We start from the raw sequence: 21,639 nt of genomic DNA, 5'->3' as shown, positions 1-21,639 counted from the left end.
CCGTAAATAAAAAAAATTCCAAGTATTTGATGACATAAAGAATGAGTAGCTGACACTGTAGTAGTGGATCTCATGCAGTGCAACTTCATTGGACTGGGAATTAAAATTGAAAGTTCACTCGGTTACTCTATAGAACCTCTTGCCAACCTAACCTTGTTAGACCATCTGGTTGCTTTGATCCCCCTGCTCAAATAGCCTGCAGCTGCTGAGAAACTGTGATATAAGTATGCCTTACGTTCTTGTGGCATGGAGTCAATTTGACACATGGGCTATATTTTTTCCTAGTTAATGAAGAAACCATGAATTCTGCCTGCACTGTAGAGATTCCTCAGACCCTGCCTATAAAATATGCATAATAGAAAACTTTATTTTATTCCAATCTCTGTATTTTATTCTAATATAGTACCCAGGATGTTGCTATTAGTCTTAATACTACATCTGGCATGGTTACATCCTTTGAGCTCTCTGAAGGAGCAAACGATCCATCTGTCGAACAAGATTCAGAATACGAACAAGGGGAGGATGAGTTGGCTTATGACAAATCAGATGTGCCTGAAGAATATGCTGAAGAGTACGCAGAAGAAGGGCAGTATGGAGGCCCAGAGGCTGAACTAACAGAAGACCAAATAGAATATGGTGAAGATCAGGGAGAAGAAGAGATTTATAATGATGAAGTGCTAGATCTTGAAATCAATGAACCGCTAGATGAATTTCCAGTGAGTCTCTTTCTGTTGTATTTCCTGAGATAACATTGCTTCACGTGTCTAGGTTTTTAGACTGATCTGAAATCTGTTTACTTCCCTAGGGAAGGGGGGGAAATTAGACCTATTATCACTGTCTGCCAGTTTCTTTATCTAGGCTGTGACAAAGTTTGTGTTGACAGCTTGTTTGGCTGTAGGTAATGCTCCTTTGTCATTCTGTAAGGCAGTTGAGAATCATGACCTTGAGGATTGTATCCTTAAGGAAGAAAACGGCTTTGTGTGTGGAGACGCACAGCCAATTGTTAGAAGTACTTAATGCAAAAGCTTTTATCCAGGCTTTAGACAAGATCTGATAAAGTCCTTCGAAGGTGAAAAGATTATTGACCTGCTAAAGACATCTTTAAGGTGCTAATATTTGAAAGTGATTGATGTCCTGCTCATTCATCCCCCTTTTTTGTAACTGAGAACTGTCTAAACCTGAATAAAGAGATTGGAGGTTACTTCAGAAAATGTCATATGCATAATTCTTTCCCATTTAAGTGGCTTGCTGAGGAGCTTGCTCTGACTTTAGTTGAAAGTATACTTGTTACACTAGGCTTAACCAAAATATTTCACATGGAAAAAATGGTGTCTATATATGGACAACAGTTTAATTTTACTTTATTTCTTGTTTGTGCAGCATCTTCTACAATCCAACTATGATCGGTTAGGATTTTTAGGTTGCCTATAATATTAGAGAGAAAAAAATGTTAGGTAAATTAGTGGCAGAAATATTTACCCAGTGGTATATGACTTGTTCTTGAATTGACCAGACCCATCATCAAAGTTGAACCAGCTGCAATGGAAAAATGTCATACTAGTTTGATGAATAGTTGTGTCTAACGTGCCTTGAGGTTTTAAATGAGTGCAGAGTGGTAAGCTAACCAAATGCATTGAAATAGCTTGTATTCAGCTAAACTAGTTGCTCCTATGTCCTTCTCTTAGGATACAATTTGGAACATACTGCTTGGGCCCAAGACATCTTGTGTGCTCTTGATCTCTTAACAAATGGGCAATTAGCTGTGGTACTGAGTGTCCCTGTTGCAATTCTCAATTCCCTTTCCTAGTCTGCCTGGTTCCAGATGGGCTGTGGAAGTTATAGGGGGAATTTATGTGGAAGGGGAGGAGCTTTATTGTATTTATAGTCTGCCTTTTAGCCGTAACAGCTCCCAAAAAGATTTACAATATAAAAATTATGAAGATAAATGGATTGCAGTTGTGGGTGGCAGAGGTGTGTATATTGACCAGCTCCTCTCTTCCAGCCTTAGAGACGTTAACTGCTGAAACTGTTTTGCTTCAAGAGCAAGACCGGTGAGGCTGAAGAGAACAGCTACCCCCCCCCCCCACACACACCTGAAGAAGTGTTCTGCAGAATAGATCCCTCCAGCACCAGATGGTGTTCTCCTCTTGGGTGGGGCAATGTTCTCCTTTTAGGTTGGGTGGAGGGAAAACATGATCCCACAGCCTGCTTCCTGTCACTTTTGCGATTAAGCAGTTGAGAGTTCTATAGCTGTGCTTGGTCCCTAATGAATGTGAATGGAAGAGAGTAACAACCTGAATTTCTTTCTAGGATGAAGATTATATGCAGTCTTATAGTGAGCAGCAAGTAATGGAGGAACAAGAGGAATATGTAGCGGAAGAAGAACTGGAAGAAGTTGCTAACACCCAGACACCTCCAAATGAATCAGAAGAGGTATTTGCAGACAGTTGAAATCCTGAAGGAAAATATTGCTTGCAGTGTGGGATTTCAAGAACTACCTGAAATTCACTATGCAGTTACCTTTAGGATAAGTGCAGACGGTAGCAGATCTCATGCCAGTATTGCATCTGTGAAGTATGATAGTACCAAGAAAAACCCTTCTGTGATTTTTGCATTAGCTTTCCTTTTTAAAACATGTTCCCTGGTGATGTCAGGGTGTTTTGTTAGATGGTCACAATTCCTGTGGCTCTAGAGCAGGGTCTAAGAGCCGCAAAATGTTTTTCTTCTTTTCCTAGTTTCATTCTTCATCCCCATCTTTTCTTCTCGTATATTTGTTGAACCCCTATGCCAGTGTTTCCTGTAGGGTTGTTGGTATAAGTTAGTGTTAAGAGTTTGTGGTTGGAAGGAAGAGGAAATACCCAGCAGCTGGAAGCTTGAATTGGTTGGTTTTCCTTTTGCTACTTAAATACCTGAAATTGCTTTGAAAGATAAACAGCTGTTTCCCTTGACGTAACATTCAAAACTGTTAAGGAGCACTGTGTAATGAATGGATACTAATTTTTTTCGTAGGGGGCTATACGAGGCTAATGAGCAACTAATCTTGCATTATGTTACCAAACCTTTGCTTCATTTTTCCCTTTTGTATCTGTACGGGAATGGACTCTGTCCATGAAGAGGGACAGTATGGTGGTGTGCTCAGACTATCCGATTGGGCTTGGGGACATCTGATTCAAATCCCTGCTCAACCATGGAACTCATTGGGAGACTTTAGGCCTCTCTCTGTCTTTCAGAAATTGCAGAAGGGAGAACTGCATACACTGCTGTAAGCTCTTTGGAGGAAGGGTGGGATAATATATATATATATATATATATATTATAGAATATATATTATAGAATATATATATTATATAGAATATATATAGAATATATATATTATAGAATATATATATTCTGTCTTGCATCCTGTACACAAGTACCTTAATTTTATTTTAGTCATGCCAAAGCTCTGGAGTGAATCTGTCTAACACACATCTTTGTTCATCTGCTTGGTAAACAGTTGTCATTCTTAAACAGCAGTTTTCAGTTAGCCAGTCTTATGCACAGTTGTCTGTAGACGCTTCTTTTCCCCTGGACTGTTTTATCCCTCTCAGTGCTGGAAGAGCCATATATGCAAGGAAGCTGAAGTCCCAAGCAAGGCCAAACCCTGTAATGAAAATGCTGCATACTGTTACAGTGCAAGAGTTTTGACATGTGACACTTCAAGACTTTTGGATAAGCAGACATCATGCCAGCAGATGGAGACAGGAAATTTAGAGTGACTTAGGGCAGCCGTCCATGAGAAGACCAATTATCACCCGAGCAATACGCTTCATTTTTGTCTGACGCATTTATTTTCCTTTCCTCTTCTAGAAGAGACTAGCTGCCACTCTTTGCTTTCACTTGCAGGGGATTATATTACCTTTTGGATTTAAGGGCCTTCTCAGGTTCTTTTAAACTAGGAAGTTGGAGCTTTATCTTAGATTGTGTGACAGGTAGGCAATTTTCCCCCCATGTTCTTTCTAAAAAAAACCCACAAACACAGCCCCTCATCACCCAAGTTTGTTAGCGTCTTCTTCAATCCTTTTGGTTCACTCTGTGTTTAAAGCCAGTGGTGGACCATTGTTTTGTGTGTTTAAAGCATTTCCTGCACCACAAATCATGGAACGTTGTAGTTGTGTTTTATTTGTAAGCCATACCTTTGAAAAGTGCCTTGAAGATGAGGATAAAATGGAGGAGAGGGGGACGCTATAAGCCTCTCTGGATCTCCATTGCTGAGAAAGGTGAGGTGTAAATGAATAAAACAAGCAAGTCAAACTAGATAGAGAATGTCTCAGATGAAGAGCTGTGAGGAGGGAATTGTGGTGATGAGGCACCAGTATAGAAAAGACCTTTTCCCTAATGCCGTCATAGATGAAGTGTTGGCAGGCAGGCTGGTACAAGAGCAGGTTGTCTTTTTAAGCACCCTGATCCAAGACTGTTTAGAGCTTTAAAGTAAAGACCAGTGCTTTGAATCATGTCCAGATATTAATAGGCAACCACTTCAATATTCAAAGTGGGGGGACGGTAAAGAGGGAGAATATACTTCCTCGAAATTACTGATAACCAACAAGAAGAAAGGAAGGAAGTATGCCAAGGAGTGATTCAGTACAATATTATTATCTGTACCACACTACAAATATCAATATATCTACATTGAGTTTTCAATTATCTACAGCAGTTCAATACACATGCATGGAGAGAGAATTAATTCCAATATAGTAGAGTTCTCTCAAACTTTGCTTATGACGCCCGAAGGTACACAGTTCCAAAAAGGTCCAGAATATAGCTGGTTGGTAGCATCCAAAGTTGCAAGGTTGCAAAAACCAGGTGGCAAAACAGGTGGCAACGAGCTACACCGGTCTCATTCCTTTCGGCTCGTTTCAGAAATGGTCCTTCGTCAGGCCACAGTTATCCTACAGTTCATATTACAAAATATCAATATCAGTCCATTTAGGAGCATCCCGATAGTTTCATTTCTCCAGCCATACTTACTACTTCGTCAGGCGAATTCATGTAGAGAATCAACTATCAATCAGTATCAGATGCTGAAATCATATGAGGTGGACGGGGCACGCATATCATCAGTTAAATACAAAAGCTCAAGGCTAATTATCAATTAACACCACATTATTTCATTTAAAGGAACTTGACTAACAAATACATTGCACTTTTCCCAAGCCCATTTCTATATGAACTGTAGGATAACTGTGGCCTGACGAAGGACCATTTCTGAAACGAGCCGAAAGGAATGAGACCGGTGTAGCTCGTTGCCACCTGTTTTGCCACCTGGTTTTTGCAACCTTGCAACTTTGGATGCTACCAACCAGCTATATTCTGGACCTTTTTGGAACTGTGTACCTTCGGGCGTCATAAGCAAAGTTTGAGAGAACTCTACTATATTGGAATTAATTCTCTCTCCATGCATGTGTATTGAACTGCTGTAGATAATTGAAAACTCAATGTAGATATATTGATATTTGTAGTGTGGTACAGATAATAATATTGTACTGAGTCACTCCTTGGCATACTTCCTTCCTTTCTTCTTGTTGGTTATCAACCACTTCAATATTGGCAAGATGTGTTCCCAGTCGCTTATGCCCGTTTTCTGATCCAGTTGAAACTTCTGAATAGCCTTCAGTGTAGAGCTCATTGCAACTGTCTAATCTGGGTATGATGGATAACCATGGCTAGTTCATGCCAAAGGCCCCCCCCCAAACTGAGAACGTGTTTTTTGGGGGGAACTGCAGCCTCGTTCAAAGCAGCTTCCTTAACCTTCTATGAAAGACATTATTTACTAGTAGTATCAAATGGAATGTCTGGGTTAAGCTTTGGTTTATTGATCTGCAGCTATGCCATTATGTCTCTGGACACCCACTCTCTCATCTGATTCAGTTGAAAAGGTTAAAAATAGAACTGGGTGTTATCAGCATACTAATAATGTCTCCAGATCTTTGGATAACTTCTCCCAGTGGTGTCATATAGATGCTAAACAGTATGGGAGCTAGAATGGAACCTAGTGGCATCCCATAACACAATTTCAGTGGTCTAGCAGTTGTCAAGTAGCACCACTTTCTAGTATTGTTTGGGCACATACGTCGGGAACTCTCAGAGGGCAGCACTTTTGATCCCTGTCTTGGCCAACTTAATCAGAAAGGTACCATTGTTGATAGTCTCAAAAGCTGCTAAGCGGTCAAGAACTAGCAGCAGGCCACACTCCTGTTTCTCCTCATTCAAGGCAGCTACAGTAATTTAGTCTAAAATTGAAGTGGATCTTGAAGATAATCCCAACTCATCTGAGAAAATGTGGGGCTATTTGGCCCACAAGCACTCTTTCCAGAAAAGGATATTTGTCACTTGCCTATAGCTACCCAGATCATTAGGGTCTAGGGAGGACATTCAAGAGAGCCTTCATAATTGCCACCTTTAAGATGATTGGATCCTCAGGAGATCTTTGCACCCAGTGTGCTGCATACATGATGCTGTGACTGAAGTCCTTGATACCAAACGATCCGTGCTTTGGCCTTAGGGCAGCTCTGCTGTGCTGAAAATTGGTCTCTAATCCATACACATCCTGTTGTGTTGCAGGCTGTTATGGAAAATCTGGAACTTCAAGAGGAAACCAAAGAAGAGTCTGACGAAGAAGATGATGATGATGAAGAGTCCGGTCGATTACGCTTCAAAACTGAGAGGAAAGAAGGAACAATCATCAGGCTGTCAGATGTCACAAGAGAAAGAAGAAACATTCCAGAAACCTTGGGTAAGAGGGAGGGAGGGGCTAGGAATGCAGGTGTTTGTTTTAAGTTAAAGCAGTAAATCATAAATGATGTGTTGCTTTCAAAGATTATGATGCAGATACAAGGTGAGTTGGTCTTAATCTATTTGTACGTGCTCTAGCATCAGCATTCTCAAGAGTGCCCTCTTTAGTGTTTTATGTGTTTTAGAATTATTTTAGACTGATGGGTTGTTGTTGTTTTTTGTTAGCTGTCTTGAATCCAAAGTGAGCCCTAGGTGCCATACTACAAGAACCCTTCCTAAAAAGATTGTTCTTAGCTTGATTTTGATTGTATGGTTTAAGTCCAGGTAATGTTGACTTTGTCATGCTGTTACTGGGTACAAAATGAAAAGTTGTTAGAAAGAAAAGGTTTAAATGTGTGGAAAAAGTCACAATTGGCTAAGCTATAGATCTTGAGACAGTTCTACGTAAGTAAAGAAGACACATTCTGGTTATATTTGGAGATGTCTTGTCATTCCTAATTTGAGAACAAACGGATTTTCTTCTAGGGTGACACACAGTGTCTGCTCAGCATGGGGGTAGATCTTCTTTTTCTTTTTTCCTCTCCTGAAAGGATTGGCTGATTAATGATGATATCTGAAAGAAATCTAAGGCTCAATGTTGTCATCATAGTGAGGTGGAACTGGCAGGATTACTAATGAATTATTTACAGTCCCAGTGTGTCATCTTGAGAGAGTACATGCAAACAAGCATCCTTTTGAAATGTTCTCAGCTTCAAGATCAATACAAAGACATTGTATAGTTGGCAAATAGAATTTGTGCTGTGAGCTGATCTATCCCAGGGTGCAGCAGTTTCGAGGGTGCATCTTATGTTAGGTTATTGCCGCCATGGGTGAGGCACATAACTCTCCGAAATTTTAAATGAAAATCTTATACACGGATCATGTGTGAATTACAAAATGTGAACGATAAGGAGTTTGAGAAATGACTTTCCTCTAAGAGGAGTCCAGATAGTTGCATGAGTCTTAATTCTGTTGTATTAATGGGTTTAAAAATACAAATTCAAGCATGTTTATTTAAACATTTATACTCTGCTCTTTTCCATACTGAGACGTGGCCGTCAGTTGACCCAGTGTTCTCTTATTTGAGAACATATGTGTACTTATCAGATAATGGGGGTGTATATCTATTTCTCCATTTCATCAAATATGTGGTGGCAACTTCTCTGAACCATTGTTTGGGGTTGTGGCAAATTGCATAATGGTGATTAAGCATAACCACAATTGAGGCTGATAGGCCTGGATCCTGTTCTCCAGGTCCTTCCCTCCCTGTTTTATTTTATCCATTTTGGAGCAGTTTCCATTAGACCCCAGTAGTGAAACCATGTTAGACACTCATGCTACTGAGGTCATCAGAACCTGAAGTAATGACAGTCAGCTGTGAAGCTGGAAGCAGGTGAGAAAACAACTCTGACCTCTGCAGTGCCAGAAGCCAGTTGGCTAACCGCAGTCTTGCTTTTCCTTTAAGTTTCTGCATGCAGACTTCTTCACACAATTTCAATTTCAGGAATTGTTTGCTTATCAGGTGTCATGAGACTAAGTAAAAAGAAAAGGGGGTTTCTTTAATAATTAATTAGGCTTGCTTTGAGGGAAAGGTGTGGAACCAACATGACCATGGCTACATATCCATTTGCACCATCAAGTCAAAGGAAACTAAGCCAACAGTGGGAATTCCAACTAGGACCAGAGCTCCTAGAGACCATGTAGTGATGTGAGGGCCATGGAAAGTATTAGAAAGGCCCCAAAGGGGAAGTTAGCAAATTAGACAGTTTTCTGGGTACAGAACTCGGAATGACCCATGCCAGGTGATGGAAATTTGTGTCAATGGAAATATCCAGTCAGGAGGGCCCACATAAGTGTAGGTGCCCTAGTAACGCCCCAAATAATGCCTCAGAAGTAGGTGGTGGGAAGCATATAAAAAGATGGTTCAAAGTATGGTGATACAGAAATCTTGTGTTGACTTCCCTTCTCTTTCCTGCGAAATGGCTGAGCATTGATTAAATCTGAGGGGCCAGGTGAAAGTACACTAGGCAGGCTGATGGAGGGGAGGCCCTTTCTGTCTCGTTATTGCTTTGTAAACCTCTTTAAGAGAATTGTAGCTGGGACGTGGAATCTAAATATCGTAAATAAATGAAGTGGCTTGGTTTTATAATCTAGAAAAGTCTCAGGGGCACTTTGCCTATGATGCACATAGAGATCAGAGTATGAAGGTGAATATACCTGTAGTATTATGTGTGATTTATTTCACACATTTATTTCACTTTTTGTTCCTGCTACAGTAGTCTACTGTCAGTGTCTGATCTAGGGATGTGCACCCCCAAAAAATTCTGGTTTCAGGGATACCAAAAACATTTCGGTATCCTTGAAATCTTGGTCAGATTCTTTAATCCAATTAGAGTATCACAAATTTATCCAGCTATTATTCCCTGTGGCAAAAACTATTGGGGGAGAGGCCTCTGGCAGCATTTTTCAAGCAAGCGTCACCAAACTTTCTGGGAACCTATTCCTTCCTGTCCACTAAAGGTTCCCTTAAATTTCAGGAAGATTGGACCCTGGGGTTTAATTCTGTGGGACCCCTGAACAAGCTGCTCACAGCCACTCTGTTGTTTCCTGTAGGGGAAACATTTCCAAGGTTTTCCAAGCAACGGGAAATCTTAAGCAAAGGCAGTCCTGGCCAAAAGCCAGCTCCGTATGCTGGTGCTATACCCAATGCAAATTGAACCAGTAAGGCCCAGGAGAACCAAATTTACAGTGAGGGAATCAGCGTCAAACCAGAGAGCCCCCAACTGAAGGTAGGAGGGAGTGAGGCTCGTTAGAGCTGCAGAGTTTAAAAGGTGGCCGCCAGTGGCTTGGAAGGCTCTTTTGGAGCTCAGGCTGGGGTGAAGGGGTGGGATGAGAATCTACTATGCCCGTTGCCTCCTGTGCCCTGCTGGCCTCACACTGCTCTCCTGCCATGGCCAGAGCTTGCCTCTGCTTTGAGCTGCTGACCTCTTGCTTGCTGCTTCTCCGCCTCCGCTGTGGCTGCCTGCTTTTTGCAGTGTGAATGGCAGTTTTGGAGCTCAGGTGGAGGTGGAGTGGCAGAATGGGAATCCCCTGCCAGCAGCCTCCTGTCCCCCACAGGCCTTGCGCTGCTCTCTTTCCATAGTGTGGAGCTAAGCCATCCTATCAGAATTCTGCTTCCTGGATCCAGTCTAGGATTTTCCAGTGTGATCAGGCATAGCCAGATTATGCTGGATTGGCATAAATCCAGCTATTTAGCTGGTTCACGAATCCCAGATTACACACCCCTAATCTGATCCACTAAGCCAGTTCTTAAGCTTTTAAGGTCTGCCCTTGTTTGGTTCCCATTTGGGGCTCTGCTTTTACAAAGAGGCAGCATGCACAAAAGCTCTGTTGGGAGGTTTTAGCATGCTAGACAGAGAACAAACTGGATATTGAAGCCAGAGCTTGAAAATGCTTTGATTGGTAGGTGCCAACATTACATTTTACACCAGTGTAAGCTAGCTGTCTGTACCTATTCCCATTGTAAAACCCCTTTCACTTTGGGGTTCTTGGGATATGCTGTAATTTTAATTGAGGGGTTAATCTTTATCATAATTTTTCAGGCTTCTAGATGAAACTGTTTTGAGTTGCTTTAGGCTGCTAATATTTTATGATATTTTTAACACTGGATGTTTAATGATGTTTTTAAAAATAGTTAAAACATTTTATGTTTTAGTATAGTTATTATGTTTTATTTTAGTTGCCCCAAGCAGATTCTTTGGAGAGGGGGCATAGAAACTTTCTAATATATTAAAGTAGCTATTATGACAAAACAGTGGCTCCATCTAGTTTTGTTCATGTGGAGTCTTCTTTGAAAAATTCTTTAGAATGTTTAGAAATTTATGTTAATGGCACTTAATGATTATACTGGAATGTGTACTGCACTTAAGGTGGTAAATTTAAGGCTTCTAGTTTAAAGGCAAGTTTTTCTTTGATAAGCCATTGTCAGCCTGAGGCCCCCCCCCCAAATCTGCATTAATTGATGACTATTGGGAGTCAACTTAATGGGAGTAAAGTATGTAGTAGAACTGGCATAATAAATATTACTTTCTCTCAGGACTGATTGCTCTTAATAGGAATAATGGTATAAAAATGAAACTTGGTTGTATAGCTAGATTTCTTTACTTTAAAATCTAGACATAAGTTGAGAAAACACTTAAAAGAGAAATTAATATTTCAGTTGAAATTACAAACGTAATTTCCCTCCTGTCACTTTTTGGTGACCTTTTGTGACAGCTTGTCTCTATTGGAGGAAAGCATTCTTACTTGCTGATTAAAGATGTCGTTTGAAACCATTTTATTACCAAGGGTAGCAAAATTAATCTTGACACTTGGAGGCACTAGAAAAATAATTGCTGATTCACTGCATTAGCTGTGTGAGAGAATTTTGCAGTCAGAATTGAGTCTGTGCTGGCAAAAATATGTTAAATATTTTTCCTCATGAATGGAGTGGAGGTATCTCCTATCGTTGTAATTAGAAAAGGAAACCTCTTGTCTTGGAAGGGTTTTAGGTGAGTAGATTGCAGAGCACGAGTATAAAATAGGGGTGACCTGAGACCAGAGAGGCCTGAGCTTTGCAGTGACAGCTTGAATAGCCTCCCAGAAAGTAAAATAATATTTGAACATAACTTAGGAAGACCTGCAAGATCTGCTTTTCAAAACGATTTTTAGACTGTGACGTCTGAATCTTCCTCTGGAGTATATTCTTGATTAAATGAGTAACTTTTTAAAAATGTTGTGTGCTGCTTGATGCACATGGTGTTTGGAATATGGGTAGTGGGTAGCCTTGGGCATGTTACTCTACCACGGTCTAATAAGATTGTGAGGATAATTTGAGATAAATGGGAACCTTCAAGAAATTGGGTGAGGAAGGTGGTGTGCAAAGGTTTAGTGGTTAGTGTCAGACTAGAATCTGTGCCATGGACCTCCTTGGGTGATGTTTGGACAGTCCCTCTTACCTTCACCTACCTTAAGCTTTTTTAGGACAGGAAAGGGAGAATGATGTCTTGGCTGCTTTTGCCAAATCATGTTGTGCTATAGAAATCATCTGTAACTGGGTTGTCTTGCCCCACACAGGAAAATTCAGATGCGTATGGTTACTGTAGCACAGCAGTAGTGCAGTATCCTGCAGTGTATGGATCCAGCCCTTCAAGGAAGGATGAGGCACATTCCCCCCACCCCCAGCACATCAATCTGGTGGTGGGAAATTCAGATTTAAGATCTTTCTCTAACTCTGGTTAATGCCCCCTTATCTTTAATTGCTTTACAGCGAGTTCCCTTTTCCTTCTTCTCAGAATTGACTGCTTCCCTGCTAGTGCATGCACACTCCTTTCAGCTGCCAGGATTTCACATGGTTTGTGGGCAGCATGAACATATAACACTTTCAGAGGCATCTTTGCAGGAAGAGGCATGGGTGGTTCGGAAGCTTCATGTGGCTGTTTAGGCTGCTTCTTAGGTTGGCCTCATCTCTTACCCTCCCCTTCCCCCAGGGTATTCAAGAGTCCAGTGACACATTCTTTGGGATGAGGTGAAAAAGAACCCCCCAAATGACTGTAAGGGTTAGACTAGACATGACCGTGGCACATCCCTCTATTTAAATTGGGTTTATCCCAACTGTATAGAAATCTGATTTGTTATCATCAGAACCTCAGTGCTACTTCCATGTTTTTTGCTCATCAACTTGCTGTCCCCTGCCTCCCACCTCCAGTTCTGTCCCAGTGCTGTACTCATCATGTGATCTGATATGGGTAGTGAATTTAGCTGCAAGAAAAGCATTTGAGGAGAGGGGCTATGGGGAGGAACATGGCAGACCTCAGGATTTTTGCTGTTTAAAATTAGATCTTCTTACACCATTTGGGCAGGTCTGGGTTTACATACCTAGTTTGCCCCTCGTTTGCTGAGTAAGCCTTCCGCTTTGGTCAGAATGTTTTTGGGTTGCCTTTGACAAGGCTGTCTCTTGGTTCTTAAGCTGAAATGTACAAAATAAAACAGTAATAGAACAATCTCAGCAAGAAAAACGTAATTTTGGGCAGCATAGTAGTTAATACCAGCTTTTTCAAGTTCTTCATAAACTAAAAGCTTCATGAAGCAATTAGTCCTATAGATGTGATGGCACACTTCCTTTAAAATATTAGAGAGAAAACATTTTAGCTTAGTAAAATTTTTAATTTTGCCATATTTCATTTAAAGCAGAAATTGTCTTAAAACAAAAAAAAATGAAGGATGCTGTCAGCTTTTCTGCTTGAGCTTGCCCTATTCCTCTGTGCACTGTATCTCCCATACCATAAGGCCTTTGTCCACATGAGTTCCACAATCCCTGGCATGGTCTCTTCTGCAGTGGCCAATCACAAAATTGCAGTTGGAGGCAGGATTGGGTCTTTGCTTTGGGGGAAAATACCATTTGATGACAAGCAAATCAGTGCCCAGAAACACATGGAGGGCACCATGTTGGAGATCACTAAGCTGTGATGGCAGAAGATAATTGCGGAAAATAACAGTATTTCCATACTAATTTTCTACTGTGGTTGTAAAACCTTAGATGTTTATCTTGGCAAAAGTAAGACTAAGTTAGTATGCTTTCTGTAGAACTTTCAATATCTAAGGCTTGAAATGCTTGTTTTTCCCTTTAACATCACTACAGTGGGAGTGATGAAGCTCTATAAGGTTAGATCCATTTCCTAGCTTTTGTCAAGGAACCATTGAGTCTTTCTCATCTAGTTGCTGAATTCCTTTACCTTGGAGATTTTTCTGCAGATGGTATAGAGAATTGTTTGCATGGTCTGAAGAGAAGCTAGAACTAGTAGCATACTATGACATTTTTATTTAAAAATATGTCTGCCATTCTGTAACCTTTCTATTTAGAAATTTGATTAAAAAGTAGACATTTCTTCAGGAATTTCTTGAGCTTTACTTAAACTGGAAGGGAAAGCTAGGGATGACGTCTATTTTTTTTTTAAGAATAGAGGTGGTTATCAGTCCAAATACTGTTCAAGGAATCTAGTGAGTTTTTCAGTTTGCATTAGTTGTTATAATGAAGTTGAGACGCACAGGGCACTTAACATAGTTCCAAGTATATATCTTGAAACTGTAACATGTATTATATAAATGGTTATCTTCCAAAAGCCAAATTTTGTTAAATTTTGGGGGTAGGGTGAAAGAATTTGTTTTCCATTCAGTAACTTGCCATGGGGAGAACTACTTTTAAAAGAACAAAAAAATGTATTCTCGCCAAACTGTTAGCATGCATTTGCAAATTAAAAAGGGTATAAAAATGATTACATGAATTAAATGTTAGTCAATCATCTTGGGTGCATACCATATTATCAAAGGGACTTGTATAATTCTGTCATGGAAACAGTCAAATGTTATCTGTTCGTTGCTCTTCTAATCCTCCTAGCAAATACCAATTGTGCCTATTTCTCTCATATAATAGAACTTTCTGCAGAAGCCAAAGCAGCATTACTTGAATTTGAAGAGAGGGAACGGCAGCTTAAACAGGGGCGCTATGGCTCAAGAAGAGGAGGAAGGCGAGGAGGGCCTTTAATGTGTCGTGGAATGGGGGAACAAAGAAGAGACAATGAAAGGGGGAGACTGAAGGATCACCGGCCTGCACTGCTGGCAACTCAGACAACTGTTACGGTACCCTTCACGCCATGCTGGTGAATGCAGAATTTTGCGGAGGAAACGGCTCACCCTTATTCACTTGCTTCTAAACATTGAGCTGCATAGTTCAGTTAAAGGGATTTTTAAAATACGTATGCACAAGCCCAGCCGTGGCTGTCAGCAGAATGCTTAAGATAGTGTGCATGCTGCTTAGTCTTATCCTGAGGCTCCTTAGTGGTACCCTACCACCTTTAGCCCCTGGAAAAGCAGGCGACAGTCTTGAGAGCCCTAGAACCTGCTTTTAGCAGCTTCCAGTGAGGCTTGCCATATGGTGTAGAAAGTTGCTATAAAGGGAGAAAAATGAATTCCTAGTGGCTCAGGTTTGCACTCCAGCCAAGATGGAGCATGTACTCGACTAGCTGAATAGACTGACTGTAAGTAGTAAGCTTTCAGCTCTGTTCCAAGTGTAATCTGTGTTTAGGTGTGCTTGAGTGTAGGCTACAGAATACACCATTTAGGGTGTTCTGGGAATCTTGGGGAAGAATGTATGCATGGCCTTATGTAAGCAGGCACCCTGCTGGTTTAGGCTTCTGCTCCGCCAACCTACTTCCGACAGCGATGAGATAGAATGAAAAGCTTGCAGGTAGGGAGGGAAGGCCAAGAGTAGCCTCATGCTTTTGTCAGCATAGCTGGAATTCAGTTATGCTGCCTCTGGACACGGAGCTTCCCTTTATATATCAGGGCTACTAGCTGTTGATAGACCTCAGTGAATTTATACAATACCCTCTAAGTGCGTAAACTTGTCAGTCTTCTCAGGAAGTCTCCTATGTGCCTTCTGGGGCTGGGTGATTTTTAATTTAAAAACACACTAACGTAATATAATTTCGAGCAATTGTGATTTATCGCTTTGTCATTTCAGTCTCATTCACAAAGGATCTTTCCTCATCAGCAACCCATTAGGAATCTGTTTCAGCAGCAGCCGCCGCCACCGTTGCAGGGCCTGCTGCCCATCCCTCCGCAGCATCATACACCGCCCCCTCCCCCTCAAGGGATTCATATGCCGTCGCAGCTTGAAACACCAAGGATACTGATGACTCCTCCTCCTCCAGTGACATCTCAGCAGCCCAAGAACATACATATTAACCCACACTTCAAAGGGACCGTAGTCACCCCCGTACAAGGTGAGATTTCATTAGGAGGATTCGCACATTTTATTTATTTGTCTAGAAACACCGATTTATGGTCATTTGGCTAATAACAGCTTCTGAGGCAGTTAACGGAGAAGAAAATTCTCTAGAACAATACAATCCACAAAGGCGCCACAATAAAAGTGAGCTTTAAGTAAAGTTGTAAATGGCAGCCAGCAGCTATTCAGATACGTTAATCCAAGTAGCACCAGGAGCAGCAGGGTAGGACAGAGATCACAGTTACAACCAGCCAGCATGGTACAATGTCAGGCTTGGATCTGGGTGGCTCCGGTTCAGATCTCCACTGTGCCATGGAAGCTTAATAGGTGACCTCGTGCCAGTCACACACACACTCTGTCTAACCTGCCTCCCAGGGTGGCTGTGAGGATAAAATGGAGGAGAAGAGAATGATGTAAGCCACTGTGGGTCTCTATTGGTGTGCGGTATAAATGAAGTAAATAAGTAAATAAATACAAGGAGAGCCCAGATGTCCTAAAGAGAGCAAAATGCAGTGGCAGTGCAAGATATACTTTCTGGGGAAGGTATTCAGTAATCTTGGCACCGCTTTTGAGAGGGCCCTGTTCCATGTGCCCCCCCCCCCCCGGAATTGTTGCTAGAAGTGACATGTGGAAAAGGTCATTGAAGGCAGTTTTTAGTATTCGGGTTGGTTCTTATGCAAGGTGACCATGCAGAGGTCAGTACCAGCAGTTGAAAGTGGGCCTTGACGCAAGTGGCTAGCCAGTAGAGTAGATTAGATATGAGGTATATGGCACCTCGGCAGTACCAGGAAGCAGCCTGTGTACTGTAGTCCACACGAGCTGTCGATTGTCCTTATGCTAGCAGTGTGATACACTGCCATATGTCCTTTGCCTTGCATAATTTTCTCCCAATTTATGGTTGCAATCTAGAAGCCATTTTTATGTGTACACTGTTTCCCCCTCTGTAATTTCTGTAGAGACAAGTAGGTGGAGGCAAGGAACCAAAGAAATTGACAATCTGAAAATGTTTGGATCTGGTACGTCCAGCTGTTGTAGGAATTACTGCTTGTATAGTTTCTGCACATAAATATTTTCCTTCAAATCAAATTTTTTTCACGCACGCACGCACGCACGCACGCTCTCTCTCTCTCTCTCTCTCTCTCTCTCTCTCTCTCACACACACACACACACTCACACTCACACTCACACTCACACTCACACTCACACATATTGGAACAGGATCTTTCAGTTGCCTTTTATCATGTGTTCATTGCCACTAATCTGCATGAGTTCTTCCAGTAATGTGGGACAGAAAACTTCCAGTGGAACATGTTCCCAAATGAGATATTTTCAGTGCAGATTTCCCCCCGATATCTAAAGATTTATTGTTTCCTAAACAACATTGCTAATACAATGTTAGGCAGTTTTCAAGGTGTAATTAATGTTGTTCGAGGAGGGGTGTTACTGCAGATACATATAACAATCCAAATTTTTAAAAAATGAAGCTATGAATTCACCTGATTGGCCAGCAGATCGGATCAAAACCAAAGCCAAAATTCTTAGTTCGTTTGTCTGCGGTCACATGGTGGCAGGGATATTGTAATCAACCAACTAACACAGAAGTAACAAGTAACACGAGTGATGAAGTGCCCCGGTGATCTCTGTGGGTGAGAGCTGAGTTCTTTTGAAACAGATGAGTGGACAATCATGTTCAGGGCAAATCATATATAGCTCCTTAGGTATGCTATAATTAGTGTTAACAGTTTTGTGTTAACACTATAATGTTAACCATTATAATTACTTTTATGAAACAATAAATCTTCAGATATGGAAAAAATTCTGCAGAAAAATAAAGGACTGAAAATACCTCATTTGAGAAAGTGTTCCATTGGAAGTTTTCTGTAAACTTCTTTTTAACTGAAGAGTCAACTTCTTTTCACTTAAATTTGAACAATATATGGGATGTTCATGCTATATTGTCTTTAAACGTTTCGTTATTATCGCCCAAATAATTTTCCCCTATGATTTTTTTGTCATCAAATATTTAATTTCAGTTAGTTGTTATTGAAGTTCTTTTTTCAATTTGCTTATTAAATAGAAGTCAAAATCAACATGCTATGTAAAATCACACTTTGTTTAGGGCATTGGATAATTTCCCTCAAAATGGTTGGTTCTGATTTCTGCAGAAGGGTCACGTCGCTACCCCTCCTCTTTCCATTTGGTCCAGTGTTCCCAGCAGCAATCCAGATTCTTTGAAAACCTGGTGCTAGGAAGCAGAATAAAATTTGCCAAGCTTGTAAATATATGGACTGTTGGATTAATTTACAGTGGTGTCGCTCCTGGCATTTGTAGGGGTGGGAATGAAGTACAGTCTGATGTAGCGTGACTGGAAATATAGTCTGTGGTTCAGTTTTTTAGTAGTGCTGACATTTGAGCCACTATAGCAAGCTGCCATTAAAAGAAAATATACAGTTCTTTTTTTTAAAAAAAAAGAGACACATTTTTGCAGTCAACGCTCTTAGAATCCTAATTGCCCTGTTGCATGCTGTTAACTAATTTTGACTGCCTGCAGCTATTTGTGGGAGTGGGGGAGGCAGCTGCCTGTGATTGTGATGGTTTATAAAAATGGCACGGAGTCTTGGCTAAAACAAATTGATTTCAAAGGTGTGATCCTTGTTTTTAGTGCCCTTGCTGCCAGTCCCAACCCAGCCAAGACCTGCTGTAGGACCCCAGAGATTTCCTGTGAGTAGCAGCTGTTTCTTCTTCTGTGATATGGATAAGCATACATTTGCAAAGAAATATTAATATGGCAAATAAAAGCAGTGCCAATGAAATATAATTTTTACGGATTTGTAAATATTGACAATGATCTGTGCAGTAGAAAATTGTTTGTTAAAAGCTTAAGGTCAATGAATTTTTGAGAGCAGAATTAATTTTGTTTAATTGTCAAATTGTTGAATCAGTCTCTCCAATGGGGAGTCAAAAATGCACCTTTCTGTTTATTACAGTCCTTTCAGTACAAATAGGAAAATTGCTTATTTAATAAAAAAGCACTGCGCGTGGTTATTTTAAGTAATTAATTTCAGAAGTTGGTCTGGCATTGACTGACCCGCCTCCTCTTCCTTATCTTTGGCTTCTAAAACACACTAACCCGCTCTTTCTCTTAGCTAATCCACCAGCCTTGATTGATTACTTCTTCGAATGGCATTGAGTATACACACTCCTCTTGCAATGTGTAAATTTAACAGTTTTTTGGTCTCTTTACACTGAACATCCAATTATGTAGTGAAGATGTTTGGTCAATATTGTTGCCTTAATTTTCCAGAAATGCAGGTCCATACATTTCTTTTAATTGCATAAGTATTGAAAATTTAATTCTAAAGCAATTGTGGCAGTAGCCGTGAAGATTGTTTTCATATACAAAATCACTGTTTGTACTTGACAAGAGATGTACACACAAATTAGCTGAAAGTAGAAAATGTACCTCTCAAATTATAGAAGTAGATTTGCGATTTCCATATTCTTACAATAGAAGGATTATTTTTCCTTTAAAGATGCTTATCTAATCATTGACTGTGCCTGCATTTTCTTTGAGGGATTATTGCAGAATTTATATTAAAACATACTAAAAATGTCTTGAAACCCATAGGCAGCTTGAAAGCATTGCAAGCGCTTTACTTTAGTATGAAAGAGCCTAGTAATGTGTGCTCAAAGCTATGACAGCTTTAGATTTAATCAGAAGATTTTTTCCCCCATAATACAAATTTCCTTTTGTAGTAAAGAGAATTTTGTTACATATTTCTGCCTGGAAGAGTACCTCCATTAGCAAGAATCCCAAGATTTATTAAAATAGTGGAAATCATTATGACCGTCTTTCACTAAATACTGAACATTAGTTATCCTGGAAACTCTCACTTCAATTTCTGCACACTAGTCTGCAGCCCCAGACAATCATGACTTGTGCATGGCCAGGTTTTATAAATGAGTTGGCCTAACCAGTAGTCAGGGTACTAGCGTGTGAGCTTAGATGGTGGTACGCAGTTGGGGGCAGCTGAAAAAAAAGTGTACTTCCTGAAAGGCCTCCTTCAATGGCAGTTTGACAGTGGTCTTTTTCCTTTGCAGAGTGCACATAAAGTCCTAATACAGTAAAAATTGAGTATAGGACATAGAAAACCTCAATTCCATCCAAGCAAAACTGAGCGCAAGTAAACTAGCATACCATGATGACAATTTGCAGGCAACTTAAAGCCAGAATAAAGTTGCTCCGGGAGCTAGGGAAAGCCGGTTTGGCCATTCATGCTGTGCTGCTTAGGCAGAGGTAAGAATGGAGGAGTAAAACAGGGTCTTCCCTGAACCTTAGGTGGAGAAGAAAGTGTGTAAGTCTGTATGTATATAATAGGTAGAATCCGAACAGATTGAACTCCAGTTACAAATTGCTCCATGTGCTCTGATTGGTCTTGTGTAAGTTGTATGGCAATCTAGTTGTAGAGTTCGGTGGAGGTGTTAACAAGTAGCATCCTTCTTACCTTTCTTTCCCAAGTTTTTAATCATCCCAGTGATTTGCAGCCGGGGTGCATATTAAGACTATTTTAAGAAATGAAGACATGGCAGTCAGAGCAACCTATGTAAAATTGTTCACCTAATTCAGATCGTAGATTTATTTTGTATTTTTGCATTAATATCTTCTAATGCAAACTCTTCCACTATATTGGGAAAGTGTTTATTCATATCGTTCTATAAATACTGAAATGATGAGAATCTCATGCAGTTCTTTCAGGAGATGACAAAGTAAAGCCAGATACTTTCTTGACCTTATCAAAGCTGACTAGCACATGCCAAGAAGAAAGAGACATTTGTTGAAATCGCACTGTCTGTGCTTGAAGACAACAGTTTTGGGAATCTTTGATTCTAATGGCTGACAGATAGACTTACCCTTTCAAATATTCTTATTGATAGGAAACCTGAGAACTGAAGGCCTTGACTCCATAGCTAGCTACCTGTAGGATGTGTATGTTGTGTTCATATTTCATTCTTTTAGGTTACACAAGAATATGTATAAAAATACGCAAATAGACCTTTCTGAAACATTCCCTCTGGTTCCAAGTGTCTTGTGACTGTTCTTCTGAGCGTTGGAGAGAGAGCGGATTACACCCTTGTAACACTGTTTGTTTAGGTATAAGACATAAAAAAAGACAGCAGAGTTACCATGATGATTCTGCTTGTTATAGCGTAACAGTAAATAAAATTTTCGCTCTATTACTGTGCAGCAGTAGCAGTAGCAAATCCCACATAGTATGGAGAGCATTTTGTTTTCTTTCTAACGTGATACAAGGTATCAGGTGGTCATGATTGACATTTCTTGGATAGAGCTTTTATATGGCATTTCATGCAAATCATGTTTGAATGAGACTGCTGAATCAAATTACATTTCTCTCCTATTATAGCTCTTGCAGATGTGCAACTGAGCTTCCTCAGCACCTCCGGCAGGCTTTCCTTATGAGCGGATAGCATTTTCACAACTTGTCTACATAGGCCTATAATTACAGCGCTTACAGTAGTGATGGAGCTATGAGCATTTTCTCTTATCAGATCCATAAGTAGTAGCAAACAGAGGCAGTCTGAGATCCTCCTGCATTCCCCCTCCCCCTCCTGCTGTCAGACAGTGTCAGGCTGGCAGAGGGGAAATGCAATTTAAAATGCAGGTGACATAATAACAAACATCCTCCATTTGCTAGTGGGCTTCTGATTAATCACTATTACCATACATTATCATACCATCAAATTTAATCATATCAGTGAATTCCCATCTGCAGGAGGAGCAGCAGAAGCTAAACATGATGGTAACAGCTATTAAACAGGAGTGGGAAAGGGGGCTTCTGAAACGAAGTAACCCTTTCCCTTGCGCTTTCTGCATGGTGCATTCTCTTTACAAATGATACCGTCAAGCCAAAATTATAGGTGCTTGTTATGGATTATAACTGCTGTAAATTTAGACATTCGTAATGGGTATATATGGAATA

At 40.5% G+C, this 21,639-nt stretch overlaps 1 protein-coding gene across 4 annotated transcripts in view; it reads left to right on the top strand.

Annotated features, from left to right (window-relative positions):
* Positions 1–21,639, top strand: part of RBM33 (RNA binding motif protein 33) — a 95,658-nt gene that overhangs the window by 17,423 nt on the left and 56,596 nt on the right. For 3 of the 4 annotated variants that reach the window (XM_054991868.1, XM_054991870.1, XM_054991871.1), the window contains exons 5-11: positions 404–716; positions 2,311–2,433; positions 6,604–6,775; positions 14,285–14,490; positions 15,374–15,635; positions 16,597–16,656; positions 18,303–18,361. In XM_054991868.1, the coding sequence (XP_054847843.1) occupies positions 404–716; positions 2,311–2,433; positions 6,604–6,775; positions 14,285–14,490; positions 15,374–15,635; positions 16,597–16,656; positions 18,303–18,361 (1,195 nt within the window). The remainder of the gene's footprint in view (positions 1–403; positions 717–2,310; positions 2,434–6,603; positions 6,776–14,284; positions 14,491–15,373; positions 15,636–16,596; positions 16,657–18,302; positions 18,362–21,639) is intronic. The other variant, XM_054991869.1, reaches the window with a different exon arrangement.

Source organism: Eublepharis macularius, chromosome 11 (genome assembly GCF_028583425.1).
Source record: "Eublepharis macularius isolate TG4126 chromosome 11, MPM_Emac_v1.0, whole genome shotgun sequence".
Lineage (NCBI taxonomy): Eukaryota > Metazoa > Chordata > Lepidosauria > Squamata > Eublepharidae > Eublepharis > Eublepharis macularius.
The sequence above is the reverse complement of the archived record's forward strand: the minus strand, read 5'-3'. Positions and strand labels throughout refer to the sequence as shown.